The 18,379-nt window shown below is 37.2% G+C and overlaps 1 protein-coding gene across 1 annotated transcript in view; it reads right to left on the reverse strand.

Annotated features, from left to right (window-relative positions):
• The window catches only part of Folh1 (folate hydrolase 1), a 48,101-nt gene extending 30,080 nt beyond the window's left edge, over nt 1-18,021 (reverse strand). Inside the window, exons 1-5 of the mRNA XM_020180074.2 lie at nt 17,814-18,021; nt 15,416-15,524; nt 13,716-13,902; nt 7,657-7,758; nt 680-805 (exon numbers count right to left, since the gene is read on the reverse strand). Of these exons, the coding sequence (XP_020035663.1) occupies nt 680-805; nt 7,657-7,758; nt 13,716-13,902; nt 15,416-15,524; nt 17,814-17,931 (642 nt within the window). The 5' untranslated portion in view covers nt 17,932-18,021. The remainder of the gene's footprint in view (nt 1-679; nt 806-7,656; nt 7,759-13,715; nt 13,903-15,415; nt 15,525-17,813) is intronic.
• Between the last annotated feature and the right edge of the window lie 358 nt (nt 18,022-18,379).

Genomic DNA, 18,379 nt, shown 5'->3' on the forward strand with positions numbered 1-18,379 from the left:
GTTGTTAGGCTTACAACAAAGGACATATCACAGAGAATTCCCTTGTTCTTTTTACTACTTGAAGTTCTAAAAATGGATCGGCCCTGGAAGTAGCAGATTTGGAACATCCTCATGCTCATGGTAACAAGCCCTTTCTGTTTCCTCTGCCAATCTAGGAGCACAGTAAGCAAGTGCACTCCCCAGATCAGACTACTGTTTGTTCTGTGGCTCAAAGGCAGTATTTTTGAAATTTAATTTCTTGCAAAACAGAAAAAATATATATATCAACAAGTCAATGAAAGTAATTTTTAAAACTGCTATGTGAAAATAAATTGTTTTCTCTCGTTATTTATAACAATTTTTATTAACATTTAATTTAATAACTATTTTTGGAGATAATATTTAAAACACAAAAGTCCTGAAAGTTAACAACAAATCCAGTGCGTGTTTCTTTGTAGGACACCCAGGATTATCTGCAGGTACAAGGATCTGCTCTGCTCACTGGCAGGATCCAGTGACCCAATGCAAAACTACTCTCAATAAGACGGTGAGTGTGTCCTCCCTGTAAGGTGGGCATTTACAGAATACAGGAGAGTCACCAGCCTCAGAAAGTTTTAAGGGGATGGTTCTGCACAGATGCAGAGCTATATTGTATTACAACTCTTGGTCCTGGGGGGGAAAGGAAAGAGAAGATCTTTACCTTATTTCCTCTGAACACTTTCCCATATCTGGCAATCACAATTTTCCCAGAGCAATTGATTTTCATGTCCCGCTCCAGTGTGAAGAAGTCTTCGGTCCGTGCATAGTTAACATACACTAGCTCCCCCTGTTCAGACCAGGAATAGTTTAGTAAAATCCACAACATGAAAAGGTCTCTCTGCATGAGCAATGTTTGGTGTCTTTGAAAAGCAAGATGTAAAAAGGACAGAAAAGTATAAGCCTTAATAAGAGATTCAAGGGAGAAGTGAATTTAAACTGACAAAGGATTTAGCTGAGTTAAAGACATATGCATTAAAAATGTTTGCTTTATCTGTCTTTTATTAGATAGCTATAAAGATATAGTAGCACTCCCTCAGGAAAACACATAGATACACATACCCTGCATGCAGTGGAGGGGTCCAGGTCCCTAGGCGAAAGAGCCTTTGATGAGAGTTTTCACACAGAGGAGCATAATGGGTTTACAACCACTAGTCAGGAAAAGTGACCTATTCATGGTCTACTTTCAATCATTAGTGTGATCATGTGCGAGTATTTTAAGGTCTCTGAATCTCAACGTTCTCATTTGTGAAATGACTGCTGGGTTAGAGCAGTGATCCTCCAATAGTTTTTTCCTCTAGTCCCTAAACTAATTTTGAAAAGCAGTGTACCTATTCACTTACTTTACGTGGACATATAAAATTTTTTATCATACTTTTATGAATCTGCAAGGAATGTAATTTCTAGCATACTACTAACATTAACACTTTAGAGCAATTTATGTAACTTTTTATATGTATCCAAAGGAATTTAAATACTATCTATACTTACTATTATTCAACATCAGCCATTTAAAAATATATGTGAATACACTCTTCTCTAGAGAAATTCTAAAGGGCTATTCCAGACTCTGTATATCGTCATCAGGGCAGTTCTTAAGCTAGGACCGCAGGGTGACTGCTCCTCCTGACTACTCTAGCTTCCTTTCCCTCTCTGTCACAGACATTGAGTTCAGGAGAACACACTTAAATTATCATTTAGCACACTAGACTCCACTTCTAATTCCATTGCCTTGAATCTAGGTATACTTGAAAGTTTTTTATTATCACTGTCAAATTCCCTTAAGTAAGTAGTAAATCATATAAATCAACTATTTAAACATGTATTTCCTGTGACAGGCTGTGTGTTAAGAAAATTCTCCAGGAGTAAGTTATAATTATTAGTAGTATCAAAATGAGTCTAACATCATTGCTAATTTTTACACATATACATAAACATAAATTTTAATTGATTTAGAAATGCATCTCTTAATGCAATGAACAGAATGGTAAAGCACTATCTCATAAAATCAATGGAAAAATTAGTTATTGCTACAGTGAGACAGGGATCAGTAACAGTTCTAAGTCACATTTTTTGGTTTTACCAATATGTTCTGAGACACATTGGATGGGAATTAAAAAGTTGTTAGGGCTGGGGAATGGCTCAAGTAGTAGAGCGCCTGCCTAGCAAGTGTGAGGCCTTGAGTTCAAATCCCAGTACTGCCCAAAAAAAAAAAAAGTTTTGTTATTGAGCTGGTGGAGTGGCTCAAGTGGTAGAGCACCTGCCTAGCAAGTGTAAGGCCCTGAGTTCAAACTCCTGTACTGCAACTAAATGAATAAATAAATAAAAAGTAAACAGAAAAAAAATTTTGTTATGGAGTTGTCACTACATCATATAAATGCTACCCAAATTACAACTCCAAAATTACACACATGGATTATCATCTAAGTTAGTTTTCATATCAGCTGAAAATGATTTTTACAACTCAGAGCAATGCTTCATATGTGTTTTAGGACGGGTGGGATGTGCCTTTCATTTGTGAAATAGGAGAAAAAATTATTTTAATTAGTGAGGTGGGCACTGAGAGCAGTAGGACCTCAGCACATGCTAGGTCTCAATTCCACAAAAGATTTCCATAAAGCAATTTCATGCTTGCACTTGGAAAGTCTTCACGCACCCTGTTCCAAACAATTTCCAATATGCTATGATTTTATTTTGGTTATAGTCTTCCTTTTTTGGCCACAATTCTCATAGCACGTACACAACAAATTTATATCCAAAAAAAAAATCAGAGTTGTTTCCAAATTAATGCTAAGATTCATTTGACAAATTTGTTCAAGACCTATTATTATGGCCAGGGTTCTAGTTGATACAACAAATCCCAGTCCTTGAAGAACTTAGGTTAATGTGGTTGGAAGCAAGAGAATAAGATAATAAACAATAAGTTAAATATAAGCTTATTAAATATAAGCATATTAAATATATTCATATTAAAAGATGGTAAGTGTTATAGATAACTAAAAAAAAGTTTAGAGTATGCCAACAGTAAACTAATACTTGAGCAGGTACAATTTTAAATAAAATGGGGAGCGTCTAATTAATAAGGTGACATTTGGGTTTTTATTCTGTGAAAGGAGCACTTTGGGGTACTGTAGTTCTTCCTAAGACCGAGGTTATATTAATACACTGTTAATGATGGTAACACTATTAATGATAGCACTGTATGTCTGATTTATAATTGCTGGCCCTCTCGACAGTACACTTTCAATTATAACTATGGATACAGTTAACCAACTTGATTTCAGAAAAAAATAGTGAAAGTATCCTATTTGAAAGTTTCCCTTAGTATCACCAATTTTGGGGAGAACATTTCTTTGAATGGTACTAAATGGTAGCTATCTTTTGATAAACTGGTAATCTTCACAAAAAATTCTGATAGACAAGGAACTGAATAAGACACTAGCTTAAAACTGGCATTAAACTTTTCAAATGAAAAGAAGTGACAGATATGGCCTCTCTGCACTTCTCAGATGCGAATTGTTGGTTAGAAAACAACTTTGTTTTCAGACAATGACCTTCTTGTATAACACACACTATGCCATTGTCATATGACGTGAACAAATACAATCTTGTGTTCTTGGCTTGCGATTTCCCCTCCTTTCCTTCCCTTGTTCACAGAGATGGAATTGGGAGGGAAGACAGTGGTGGCAATCCTTGAACACGCAGAAGCAACATCACCTTGGATTCTATTAAAAACACCCACAAACTCTGAGGTTTACTCCAGACCCACTGAAACTCAGAGGGTGGGACCAGAATCTGTATTTTACAAACCCTCCCAATTTTATTATGACACACTAAAGTTTGAGACTATATTTTATGGACATTATCAAATTGCAAATTTCAAATGCCTAAAGCAGAACCTAGTATTCTGCCCTCCATAAGATTCAAAGACAGAGTCAAAGATTACTGAGAGTGAAATATTTTGTACACACATACAAATGTACACAACTTAACAGACAGTTAACACAGTACAAGCTGGGATACAGGCAACTCAGCAAAGCAAGTTCATCTGATATTTTAAAATAAACAGCAATGCCACACAGAATACCTTGTTCCTTCTATCCTGCTATTAATCTGGAGGAATTTAACATACTTGAAAGAAAAATAAGTGATAATGATCTCTATGCAGTAAACCTACAAACTGATCATCATGTTTTTACGTTTCTTTGTTTTTGGTGGCACTGGGAATTGAGCCCAGAACCTCATGCTACCACTTGAGCTATGCCCCAGGCCTTTTGTTTTTTATTTTGTTTCTGAGATAGGAGCTGACTAAATTGCCCAGCTGGTCTCAGACTTACAATCTTCCTGCCAACCTCCTGAGTAGCTGGGATTGCATACATGCACCACCAGGCTTGGCTGTAATGGATTTCTTTACACATAATCTTTTCCCTGCTTAATAATGTTCTTCAATTGTTTCATACTCATCTAATCAGTTAATAAGACTTTTAAAGTGTATTTTATAGGAATTTTAATCCATTTGTTAAATGTTCTGCTATCATATATTATTTGTCCATATATATTTGACAGAGGTATGGTAATATTAATCTTATTTCTAAAATGAAGTTTTACTAACTATTGCTTTCATATATCTTATATATCTGGTTATATGTACCTGGTTATGTAGACATATCACTGCAAATAATGGAGGGAATTAATTTTAAAAGACCCAAAGCACAAAAACACATGGAGAACAATTTGACAATATCAGAATTAAGGATTTCTTTTCAATAAAAGGCCACATAGACAGAAGGAACAAAGAGTTAAAAACTAGAAGATATTTTCAACATCTAAAAACAATATGGACAAACAACTAAAATATTTAAGAAATGCATACAACTTAACAAGAAAAAATGTGAGAGCCAGGTGCAAGTAGCTCACACCTGTAATCCTAGCTACTCAGGAGGCAGAGATCAGGAAGACTGTGGGTTGAAACCAGCCAAGGCAAATAGTTCACGAGACCTTATCTCAAAAAAAAAAAAAAAAAAAAAACCCTTCAGCTGGTAGAGTGGCTCAAGCTGTAAGCCCTGAGTTCAAGCCCCAGTACACACACATTAAAAAAAAAAAAAAAGGAAAAAAGAAAGAAAGAAGAGAACAAAGGTCAGAAATTCAGCAGGGAAAGAGACTGTATCATTTCACAAAACAAAAACCCAGAGTAGTTAATAAATGTGTGTTTAGAGATGAGTGGCTTCATTTGTCATCAGTGAAATGTGAATCAAAACAAATTAAAGCAATAAGGAAATAACAAGATGAGCGAAGTTACAGTTACGTAATTTGAAGGGCTCAAAGAAATCTGAGGAAAAGTGAACACTCACTGCCAGTGCCAGACTCTGGGAAATGACGTGTTCCCTGGAACACAGCACCCATACCTGGTTTACTGTGCTTGGAGAATCCCTCACAGGCCTGTGTCTGGACACGTGCGAGCACATCCACTGTGACAGTGCTCAGGATGATGGCAGTTTAGGGACAAATCAGGTGTTTGCCACTATGGTGAGTTGCTCACACTATGTGCCTGAGATGAAGTGACCTGCAGCCGGGGAAACCGGTGAACAACCCTGACAGTATACGCGTGGAGGAAGATTTAGAAGACTGTTGACTAAAAATACTAAGACATCAAGAATGATCTAAAGTACAATGTTACTTATGTAATTAAAGTCATCAAACACAAAAACAAAGCCTTGTAGTTTCGAGAACACACACATTCCTAAGGGCACACGTTAGAGTAGATGTGTGGCTATAGGAAATGCAGAAGAGGAAAGGGACCAAGAATAAGAATGAGACATGAAGTGAAAGCAAAATAAATTAAGTAAGGGACCTCACCTGGATGCATGAAACTAGTGAGCCTTAACCGGAGGAATAAGGCTGAGTGGCCTTCAAAGGGTCAGGGGTGTGTAGCTCAGTGGTAGAGCACCTGCCTAGCACACATAAGGCCCCAGGTTCAATCCCCAGCATTGAATAAAAAACTCTTATTAAAAAAAAGAAAGAAAGAAAAGAAAAACACACACAAAAAAAAATTCTTGCTGGTTTGTGCCTCTAGTAGTGGTACACCTACCTGTAAGTACAAAGCCCTGAATTCAAACCCCATACCACAAAAAAAGCTAAAATATACTCAGTCTCTTCTTTTCCAACTGTTAAATCTCCTATGATCAATTATGAAATAATTACAATGATTGTAAGCATCTGTATTATGTGCCAGTTTTAAATATAGTGCTAACTGTTCATTTGAAATTTGTTTCCTATAGCCAATAGAAATAGTCTTTGTTATAGTCTGTGAGATTTTTTTAATTAGAAATAAGTTAACAAATTAAGTTCATTTGAAAACTGTAGAAATAATTTTAACTGAATAAAAATATGGCATTACCTGACATTAAGTCACTCTTATTTTTTGTTTGGTTTATTGGTTCTATTTTTTGTTTTTGGCCTTAATCTTCCGGTTTCAAGTGATCCTCCTACCTCAGCCTCCTGAGTGCTGGAATTACAGTCATGCATCACTATTCTTGGTTAATTGAAACCCTTTGAAAACTAAGCAGTGTTACATAATTGTAGCAAAATATATACAATAGTCACAGAAAAGATGTTACTCGGCAATAAAATGTAAGGAACTACTGATAAATGCTCAAACGTGAACCTCACTGATTCAATGTTTATTGGTTGAAGCCAGACACACACACAAAAAATACATGCCATACAAGTCCATTTACATGAATTTCTAAAATGGGCAAAATTAATGTGTGGCAGTATTATGATTTAAATATTAAGTGCCCCCCCCCCGAAAAAAAGCTCATGTGTTGAAGTCTTGGTTCCCAATGCGATGATCAGAGGTAGCCTTTGGGAAGTGATTGGATCTTGCGGCAACTGGACTAATCAATAGATTAATTCATTGATGGATTCAGAATTGAATGAACTGTTGATAGGTGACAGAAACTGTAGAAGGTGGGCCTGATTGGAGGAAATAGGTAGGTGGGGGCAGGCTCTTGGAGGGAACATCACCTCCGAAGCATCTCTCTCTCTCTCTCTCTCTCTCTCTCTCTCTCTCTCTGCTTTCTGACACCATGGGGTGATCAGCTTTACTCCCCAGGCCCTTCTGCTATTTATTTCTGCCTTTCTGTAGACCCAAAGTGATAGGGCGTAGCAACTGTGGATTGAACCTCTGAAACCAGAAGCCAAAGTAGATCTTTCCTCCCTTAAGCAAGTTATCTCAGGAACATTGCACAGCAATGAAAAATTAACACAGGCATCCAAAAACTCAGAAGAATGATTGCCTCAAGGGAATGTGTAATTGATTAAGAAGGGGCACAAGGGAACTTTCTGAAGTAATGTAACATTCTGTACATTGATGGGTTTGCAATATACTGTTGGGTGTGTTGTACAGTCAATAAATGTGTAGACTTGTACATTAAAAACACCTTGAACAAGAAAATTTAATCGATACTTGGTTTTGTTTTGTTTTTTTTAACTAAGAAACCTTAGTTTCTTAAAGATGGAAAAAGGGTAAATTTGAATTATACCAAAAATTCTCTTAGTATCCTTTAATTGTTGCCTGCATGCATGAGGGAAGGAGGGCCTCTGTCATTTTTATTTTATTTTACTGTGTTGCATTTTTACCTCTGGCATCCCTTGTGGAGAGAAGGCACTGAAAGGTGGCACAACGTCAGAAACATTTTCATACCCTGGAGGAGAGGGTTCATATAACGATGTGTTGAAGATCTAGAGAAACAAATATAATAATCAAAATAAATCTGTTAAAGTTTGATTACTACAACCAAGCAAGAAAAATGCATACTATCTCTCCTATCAGTAGAGGGTTAATTAATCCTTTAGCATTTGGATAATGTCAGACAGATGCCCACCACTCCCAGGAGCTATGAGGAATGCTTTGATGAATAAATTCAGGCCCTGTTCTAAAAATCCCTTTAGGTAGACAAAGCTAAACAAGCAAACAAATAAGAGCCTCCAATTGGAAATTAACTAAGTACTGCAGACAGGTCCTCTGCAGAAACAGAACGAGAGGCTCAGAGAGGACAGCAAGGTGATCTTCCAAGAGAAGGGAACAGCTATATCATGAAGAAAGGAAGAATTAGCAATATATGTTTTTCTGCTTTAAACTTTTCATTTTTGTTTTTCTGGGTTTTTAATATTTAATTTGGCAACAGACTTTTTTCAAAAGTGACATATATCCCTGTGTGATAAAAACAAAAGCTTAAATATATAGTTGCTTCATAGAAGTTTAGAAGGAAAGTAGATTCACAAGGTTTCTGAGAGAACCTGTAAGCATCAGTGTTCATTGTAGGGAAAAAGGGCTTTTTTTCCATAAATAAAATTAAAGAGGGGGCAGAGGGTGGTGGGGGGGAGAAATGGCCCAAACATTGCATGCACATATGAATAAATGAAAAAAATTAAATAAAGGTCACAGACCAGACAGAAAAAAATAGGCAAGAAAAATTTTTTAAAAAATTTTTAAATTTTAGCCAGTCATAGTGGCACACACCTATAATTCCTGCACTAGAAGACTAAGGCAGAAGAACCACAAGTTCAAGGACAGCCTGGGCTCCATAGTAAGACCTTATCTCAAAAAAAAAAAAAAGCAACAAAATTTAAAAAAAATTTTAGTCCTCAAATACAAACATAGTATGATATAGCAGTTGAATCATACTATATTTGTATAGTAAATTGTACATTTATAATAGTGCTAAGATAATTTCTTAGGAACAAATTAAATATTAAATTCGCTTTAAAATAAATTATATAATTGGGAACTAATTGATACCTAAGAGTATCTAGATTCACTGAACAATATTCACACTGGAAAGAATGAAAACCGTGTGTGTGTGTGTGTGTGTGTGTGTCTTTTCAAGTGTATCACTGAATTGGAAAAAGAAAAGTAAGGAATACTCAGAAGCACAAAAAAGAAAAAGAAAAAAGACACGAAAGCAGGAATATTGAGAAGCCGTACTTGTGTCTGTTATTATTGGAATGTTGAATATCTCCCAAACGTTCACATTAAAGACTTGGTCCCCAGATGGTGCTACTGAAAGGTGGTGGAACCTTTATGAGATGGAGTGTGGTGGGTGGTCCTCAGGTCACTGAAGGTATGCAGTGGGAGGGTACCCCCAGCCTGTCCCACTTTGCTTTCTCACCATGGGGTTAGTAGTGTAACCTACCACACAGTCCTGCCATTAGCCCAAAGCCATGAGACACTCGGATGAGGGACTGGAACCTTCAAAATCTTGAGCTAAAATAACGTTAATTGTGTCAGATATTTTGTTGCAGTAATGCAAAGTTAACTTGAACAGTCTGCTTTGCCCTAGTTTGATTTATCAAAGCCTGAGCCCCATGAACAGAACACAGGAATTAAGAGTCTGAAGCCAACCCAAATAATGGAGTCTAACAGGAGACTCCTTCATAGAGCTGGTCTCCAAAGAGCAATGTAACAAACCTGTTCCATAGAAAAAGTAGCTTAAGGTAGAGGAGAAAGAAAGGCCACAGAGAACTCACCAGCCTATAATTTTGCATTCACTACCTACGTGGGACAAAATGTTTCATGCTAAACAAAAATTATTTTAAAGTAGTGTCTGGTTTGTGGTGCTCTATGGGGAGGGGCAGAATTAGCCTTAAATTTAACCTAAAGTATCCTCAGAAAGTTACAAAGAAGTAGAACTTAGAGCCAGAAAAAAAAAAATCACTAAGTGCACACAAGACACCATAGAAGAAGCCAATAGATCAGAATATATAACGTCTAATAGTATTCCAAGACTGACAGCATCATGAATTTTTAGACTCAGGTGGACCAATAAGTTCTGACCAAAATGGGTAAAACCTAATCTATACCCAGCTCATTATAGTAAAATTTCAGTACTCAATATAGCACTTAGCTTTAACATTTCTCTCGAAAGCAGACAGAATGGGGGCACATTAAGGAAAATATTTTAGCCAACTAATTAATAAACTTAAGCTAATGAACAAATGTAACATATAAACTCCCAAACTGACATGTATTTTTTTAAAAGAAACAGAACATTTATAAAATTTAGCTACATACTAGGTTCTAAATAAACCTTCCATGACTGTCAAAGGATTAGTGTCCAACAAAACACATTACCTAATCATGATATATTTATTTTTGTAATAAGATCAAGCCAGATAATGAGAACAAATTTTTTAAATTCTAAATAATTGCAGGATCAAAAGCAAACATGGAAATTAGAAAACAATTAGATATTACTCATAACTAAGCTTCTTATCAAAACGTGAGCTACAGTTAAAGTAGTTCTAAGAGGAAAATTTATAGCCCTAAGACTCGTACTTTTTTAAGTCTAAATACCAATACATTAAGCATTCAATAGAGGATGCTACAGAGAACAGCAAAGTAAACACAAAGAAAGTAAAAGAGACAATTATAAATTGGGATGAATTATTAATAAAGGGGTGAATAAAACAAATAAAAAATGTATAAGAAAATACTGCAAAAGCCAAAAGTTTGTTCTTTGAATACATTAGCAAACTGACAAATTTCTCTCAAGATCAATAATTGAAAAAAATAGCAAAAGAACAAAAGATATTAGCAATAAAAAAGGCATATCTGAAGATGCTGCACAGATTTACAAAAGACAATTTTAAGAATAGTGATGACCATAAATTGAAAACTTAGATGAAATGGAAAAAATGCATTCTAGAAAACATGAAAACTTATTACCCGAAGAGGGAAGAGATAAGGAGGTTCCTTTGGCTTCCTAGTTTGTACCAAATCCTCAGTGAAAAACAGTTCAAGGGGTCTCAACAAAAAGGAGAGTCTCACGAGGTAGAAGTTTTAGCAGATCTTATTTTAGTGTAACAGGATAAAGTAGGGAGAAATAGAAAAAGTGAGAGAGAAACAGTCCCTGTTTCCCATTCAAGAAATGGGAGTAAAGACTCAAAATGGTGGTCCTTATCTGGGGTCTTTATCCTTTCTGATCTGGGGGTTCCGCTGCGGTCATACAGGGCTAGCAATCCCTAATCATTAGAAATGATAGGTGAGCCTAACAGGTTCCAAAACACGGCCAAGATAGGTGTTGTTTATTATTCTAAATCATGGAGATATGATATAATTATCCCAAACACAGTGACAATAGAGAGTTTCAGGATTTCTTTTACCTGACATTTTTTTTTTACCTACCAATTTTTTTGTTTCTACACATTCCAAGAGTTTGTAGCTTCTTAACATCTCAAAGAAGGCAGAAGCAAACAGCCTCCTTATTTCTCCCTATTCTAGTAACTTAGTATCCATGAGCAGGTGATGGGAGGGGAGATTGTTGCTTTGCTTTGTTTTATTTTGATTTGTTTTTCAGCTTTTACTTCCTGGTTGTTTAATTTTAAGTTTGTCCCGTTTAATTTTTTTTTTTAATTTCTCTGTCAGCTCATCTATCCATTCTCAAACTGACATAAAGAAACTAAATCATTAGCTTAAAATCTTCCAGAAAATAAAGTATCAAGATCAACTTTTTTCCTTGAGTTTGAAAGATTAAATAAAAAGGCCATTTAAATATAATGTAATCTTTTTTCAGATAATACTGAAACAACCCATTTTTTTGTAAAAAAAAAAAAAACTGCCAAACTTGTGAATATAAACTGAATATATACAGGAATATGTGAATTCAAGACACTAATTTTAACTAATATTACAAATTCCTGAAATGCAAGGTTAGATTATCTTGTCATTTTATCATCAGATTAAGAAAGAGAACTTACATTTTGATCTGAAAAGTGTGTTGATAAAATCTGACACAAATGCATAGCAAAAAGTCTTAGTAAACTTGGAAAGGAAATGAATTAAGTTAATCTGATAAAGATTAGACCAAATATCAAAAGTCATGGTGAAACATTAAAGCCATTCCCTTCCAAGCCAGAAGAAAGTCAAGGCTACCAGCTATCACCACTTCCTTTCAACATGGAACTGTGTGTCCTGGCCAGCACAATGATGCAGGGGTAGACCTGGGAGTTACCTCCCCCTCCTGAGGCTGACAGGACCGCATCTGAGACCAAATCAACTATCACCACTAGAATCCCCAAGTCTTCCAGATGTCCCTTCTTTAGTGTAATTCACACAGAGTAGAAACCCATCTGAAACACAGGGTAATGCACACTATGCTAAGAAGGATTAAAAACCCACCTGGAAATAAAGTCTGATCAGTCTTTCAGCTTAATTCAAGCTTGTCTCACTTGATTGTGGTAATCTTCAAATTTACAGCACCACTATGCAACAGTGAATTTTACAGCAAATTTATGAGCTATTTTAAAAACTAGAAAAGTATTTTTAAGGTCAAGGAAATGTCTTTTTTGGCTGACTTTATCAAATGTTAAGTCATTACCCACTTTCCAAAATTCACCAAGGCCTTCAAATTATGTATGTGACTATAATTAAAACAATTTAGTTCATAAATTTTATGTACTTTTTGTGACATAAAAAGGCAGTATGAAGTTCAATCTCTATGGTATGTTATCTTTGCATAAATAAGGTTGAAGTTTATATATCTAATATATATGAACACTGGATTTCTGATAGAATTTACAAACTACTCATTTTACTTGTTCCCTGTAGGCAGGGGAACTTGTCTGTGTTGTGGAAGAGACCACGCTCAGCTGTGAACAGTTAATCATATATAACAAACTATGCTGGGAGATAGAAGACAGTAAGACAACACTAGTGATTAGGCAAGAGGGGTGAAGATGTTCATAGAAGATACCTGAATCTGAAACAAAAGCAATGTAAGTATGTTATTTGTGGAAATTGAGGTAAATATCAAAAGAATCAACTCATAGTTGAATAGCAATTATGCTGGAAATGGGAACATAGAACCAGGTGATTAATTTAGCATGGGATTGCATCAGTGACAATACAACCAAATAACAGGTTAATTATCAAGAAAAGACTGATGCATTGTCAATAAGAAAAGCTTAATGACATATTTTGAAACATTTAAACTATATGTAGCATTTCAATCTACATAATTTAGAAAGCTATCTAGATTGAAAAGGGACTATGCTCGCTATGGTAGCTTTAAAACTGGGGTATGCTAGAGAGGGTTGAATATTTGAATTGTATTTTATGAGATTTTCTATTGAACATATATCATGATAAGAAATATCTCAATTATCTGTGTAATCTCTTCTCCCTCAAGTATGTGATCTAACTTGAAAAGAAGATTACAAATTCTTTAGATAAGACCATTTTAAGGATGTTCCCTCCAAATTGTCTTCCCCTCCAAATGCCCACACATACGTTTTTGGCAAAGATCTGAAAAAATGGTCTTCTTAGACATACACATTCATTGTTTCTCAGAAGTTTGGCTAAGATCAAGTGAAAGAAACATAATCAGAAAAATCAATTTAAAAAAACTGGTGGCTCAAATAGTACACTGCATCTGTGATGATCTCAGCAACTCCAAATCTATTCAGTGTCTTAGAGTGAAACCTATCCAAAGGGTCTATGCTGGTTGCTTGGAAGCTTAATAGGACATCATATTTGATATTCATCTGCAATACTGAAAAAATAGCAACTAAAATCAAGAATTGATTTCTCAGAATCTTCTCTCCCCCGCCCCCATTACATTAAATGCCAACATCATAATGCATCTGAAAGAATAGATTGGGGAAGAAGGTTTCTTTCTTTTGTTTATTTATATTTTTACCTCATTTCCATCTTCATCAATTATTGAGATGTAGTTGGGATGAGTCTTGTTTGGGTAGGACAGCAGGACATCATAATGGGCCAACTCAACAGAATCCAGGCCAAATTCTTTCCACTGAGACTTAATTTGCTTTGCAAGCTCAAAGTTTTGTTCCGTTCCTGCTAAATGTGGTATCCGTGTAAAATTACTGGTGAATAAAGATTGAAAGTGGTTAGAAATTAATGGTTAGTCAGTCTTTATCCTAAATTAAAACAAAACAAATCCTCCCCTTTTATTATGCCTACTGTTTGTGATTATAGTACGATAAGTGCCAGAGGCAGAGGAGGGTTTTCCACAACGTAGTTTAAGCTTCAAGGTTTCTCACTTAAAGAGTCCTTTCCAAAAACCTAGGAGGTGCCCTAGCAAATGTTTTCCATAGTTTTAATTCTGTTGTAATTTGTGTGGGGGGAGGGGGGCACATGTGCAGATCTATGCATATACACGTATACATGTAATGGTCTTTTTACATCAATTTGAAATTTGTATTCACTAGGGAATCCTTCAATCACTCGGGGATTTCAAATATTTTTCAACACATTCACTAAGCTAATTTGTTAAAAAAAAAAAAAAAGAGAGAAAGAGAGAGAAAAAGAAAGGCTTCATACTTAAAAAAAAAACTAAGTATTCCTATCAATTATATATGTTACTTCTATGTAAGTATTTTATTTTTAGTTACTTTGAAATACTTTTTAACTTTTGCTGGGGATCAAATCCAGGGCCTTGTGCATGCTAGGCAAGTACTGTAGCACTAAGCTACATCCGCAACCTAATATTTTTAAAATACGTTTATCTCTTTTGCTCTATACTATTTCAGGAAGAGGGGAACTAGGTTTTAAATTAAAGCAAACATATGCTCTCCAATTTCATCCTGTCTCAGTAATATCATTATCCCTATTTTAAAGATATGGAAATGAGGCTCCAGAAGTGTCCATCCAAAGTTACTTTATTGTTAATCAGCAAAGATGGAATTCAGACTCAATTCTGTCCAGTTCCAAAGTTCATTTTTCTTCCTTACTTAAATATACTTTCTTTCTCTAAAGTGTGAGTCAGCAAAATCTGGCCTCCTTCCTCTTTTTAGACAATCCTCAGGCTAAGAATGGCTTTTACGTTTAAACAGGCAAAGAAAGCAGAAGAAGCAGAACAGTTTGTGAAACATCAACATATGGAATTCAAATTTCAGTGATCATAAATAATATTTTAACAAAATGACACACTTGTCTGTTGATGTATTTTTTATAACTTCTTTTGTGCTCCATCAGCAAGGCAGACTACTTGGACAGAGATCAGTAGGCCAGTGAAGGCTGGTCCTTTTTAGAAAAAGTTGCTGACTCCTGCTCTGAAACCTCTGGAATAGGTGCTGGGGGTGTAGCTCAGGGGAAGAGCACTTGCTTAGTCTGCTCATGGCCCTGGATTTGTCCCCAGCACTTCAATGAATGAATGAGTGAATGAGAAAATAAATAAAACAAATTTCTGTAATAGCATAAAGTTCAACTGAAAGTATAATCCTCTCTACATGAAATGTGATACAAGATCCTCAACAAATAAAACCTCCCTTTAAAAAAACCCAATTCCTTCGTATGAAATATTAGACCAAAACTTCTAAGTAGAATGATAAATGTTTCCTGTAGACTGTGCCTATAAATGTTGAAAGGCATGCTTACTATAGGAACTTCTTGATGTTCTCAGCTTTCAATTCATCCAAAAATGCCTTCTTCATGCCATGCTGGGGAATAGTGTTAGTAGATTCATTGGAAGATTTTATAAACCACCCTGTAAAATACAACCAAATATAGGAATAAGATATGAACTCATAGACAAGTCTTTTATTTTTCTTTATTATTATAGCCATCATTGTAAACACAAATTATCCATTATCTCTAGCATTAGCTGAGCTTTTCTGAAGTTTAATTTCCCTTGCCTACTTCCACTGGGAAAAAAAGATCCTGCAAACAGATTTTCAAATTACAAAATTACTGCAACATATTTTAAAACCAATTTCAATAATATGTGTTACTGTTATGCTAAGAAATGTTTAAGAAATCAGTGCTCAAATTAAACATCATGTTAATGTTTTAACTGATGGAGGTAAACAAGATCTTTTGAACATGATGGCTACTTTCTTCATAGTTTCTCTCTCTAGTGACTGCTTGTCTGACAATCTAGAATAAACATTTCACAAATGTTCATAATGAATTAATTGTGGATATATTTCAAGTACATAAATTATTTCAAAGTGTTAAACAAAACTCAGATTTTTAATTTGCTCTGGTTCTGAAACTATTTAAATTATGCTGATATTTTGTTTCCAGTTAAATAAGCTTGGGAAATTGAAGCTCAAAAAGCTATAAAGAAACTACAATTTACCCAACACCTCTCCCAGAAATCCAGTGCTCAAAAGAGAAAGGCAGTGGATAGATAGCCAGAGCATACACAGCCTGTAGCTTCTTCAGCTGGTTTTACTTCGAGGGAGATAGGGCATCTTTATAAGGACTTATTTACAAAAATGATATGATGTGGAAATAAAATTGTTACAAACTCAGCATCCAGTCAGCTTTCATGAAGCTTTCAGATATCGATCACTTGCAATAGAAGTCCACATGCATTTAAACATGCATATCAAAATATATGATTGGATACACCTGTCCATAAAACCAAGGGACTTGGATTAGACTGGAATCAGAAAAGGACACACTGACAATGAGATATTTGAACTGAGATTTGAAAAATTAATATGAGGAAGAGGACAGAGATCTGTGGGGGGAGGAGAGAGGGAGAATACTAGGGAAAAAGAAGCAAATATTACAGTGAATAGAGGCAGCGTGAGGTCAGCACCACGAAGAACAAGTTGTCTTTAGGACTCACAGGGCATTTGAAAACCATCCCAACCTTGCCAAGTTTTAAATCCCATTTTTTTTTTCTAATTGAGATAATGGAACCTCGATTTATAATGCATTCTTATTGATGGCTCTCCTCATTTAAACTCCACAACAACCCTAGGTGGTTCCTAATATCCATGTGTTAGTTATGATAAGAGTATATGGCTTAAAAGTCTTTTAAGACTCCAGGGCCACCCAGCAAACTAGTAAAGACGGTGAATTTGAATAAACCCAACTGGTCCACGCCCTGACCTTCCAAATCCCAGAGAGGATCCAGAATTTAGAGCAAGGGTGGACTACAGGAGGAAAGGTGGACTTCCAGAAGAAATGAAGTGCCAAAAGTCCTCCCCCCTAACCCGGACCTGAGCTAGGAGCTTGAAGTGCTATTTCAGTTTTTATCATCAGTAAGTTGCACACATTAACCTCATTATGACGATAGGGGAACTGAAGCCCGGAGAGAGTCAGTAACCTGTTCAAGGTCACTAAAAAGTGACAGAATCAAAACTAGAATTTTAGAATCTAAGCTTGCCTGAGCTGCTCAAGTTTTTTTGAAAAGTTGGGTTAGGTCTACAAATCAGTACACGCGAGAACGCAGAACTGCTGATAAAGATCCGTCCAGAGTGCAGGCAGTAATTCTCCCTTTTGCAAATGTGCCTCTGTCACTCCAAAGGAAAGAAGAATGAGCGAGAAAGGTTTCCTTTGAAGCACTGCTGAATTCCACCATTCAGCCCCAGGAACACACTAGATAAAACCTCCAAACAGGTCAGCGCCGCCTGGGGCAAAGCTCCTGGTTCACCTGGTTCAATAGCCCAGGGGGATGTGACGCCCGTTCCAAAGCCAGCGGGCCTTGCAGGGCGCCAGGGATCGAACCTTCCACGTTCAGTTTCGGTCTCTCCTCTTTACACCTTAATCTGTGCATCTGTGTCCTACAAAGCGGCTCATTTGCTCAACCCTGCAATGCCAACCTGCACCTAACTTGTCCAACTCTTCTCCCCACCCAAATAGCCCCACTCCCCCCATCTCGCCCCCACCCAAATCACCCTATGCTTCCTCACCTCGCCCCCACCCACATCGCGCAACTCCCGCCACCTCGCCCCTACCCAAATCGCCGTCCCGGGGGAGACCAGCGATCGCACCCCACTGGGCTGCGGGCTCGGGGGTCCCGCTGGCAAAGCGCCCCTACCAGAGAGGAAGCCGAGGATGAAGAGGCCGGCGGCCAGCACCAGCACCCCTGCGCAGAGCCAGCGCGGGCGGCGCCCCGAGACCCCCGCGGAGTCGGGGTCCTGCAACGGATTCCACATCTCCGCGCCGTCCGCTCCCGCGTCCCGGCCCCGCGCGTCTGCGTCTGCCCCGAGCCCGCGGCCGAGCAGCCTCCCTCCCACCGCCCTTATCAGCCCCGCCGCGGGCCGCCCCGCACCACGGCCGCCGCCGCCGCCGCCCGCAAGGCTCTCTCCTCCTCCTCGGAGCCAATCCAAGCCGCGGAGGCAGCCTCGGCTTCCCGGAGACGGAGGCCAGGCCCCAGCCAGGCGCGCTCAAAAGGAAAAGTTTCTCTGCGACATGTCCAGCTCTTGATTGTCAGAGTGAGCCGGGCGGGGAGAGCGCTGCCATTCCTCCAACGCAACAGGTCTTCTGTCTGCCCAGGAAGACAGATCGACCTGGTTCCTAACTAGTTGGTAGAATAGACTTTATCTGTATCACCAGCTTTTTTTTTTTTTCAGGTCTGAAATCCTAGAAAATACTTTACAACTC

The sequence above is a fragment of the Castor canadensis genome, chromosome 1, assembly GCF_047511655.1.
Source record: "Castor canadensis chromosome 1, mCasCan1.hap1v2, whole genome shotgun sequence".
Lineage (NCBI taxonomy): Eukaryota > Metazoa > Chordata > Mammalia > Rodentia > Castoridae > Castor > Castor canadensis.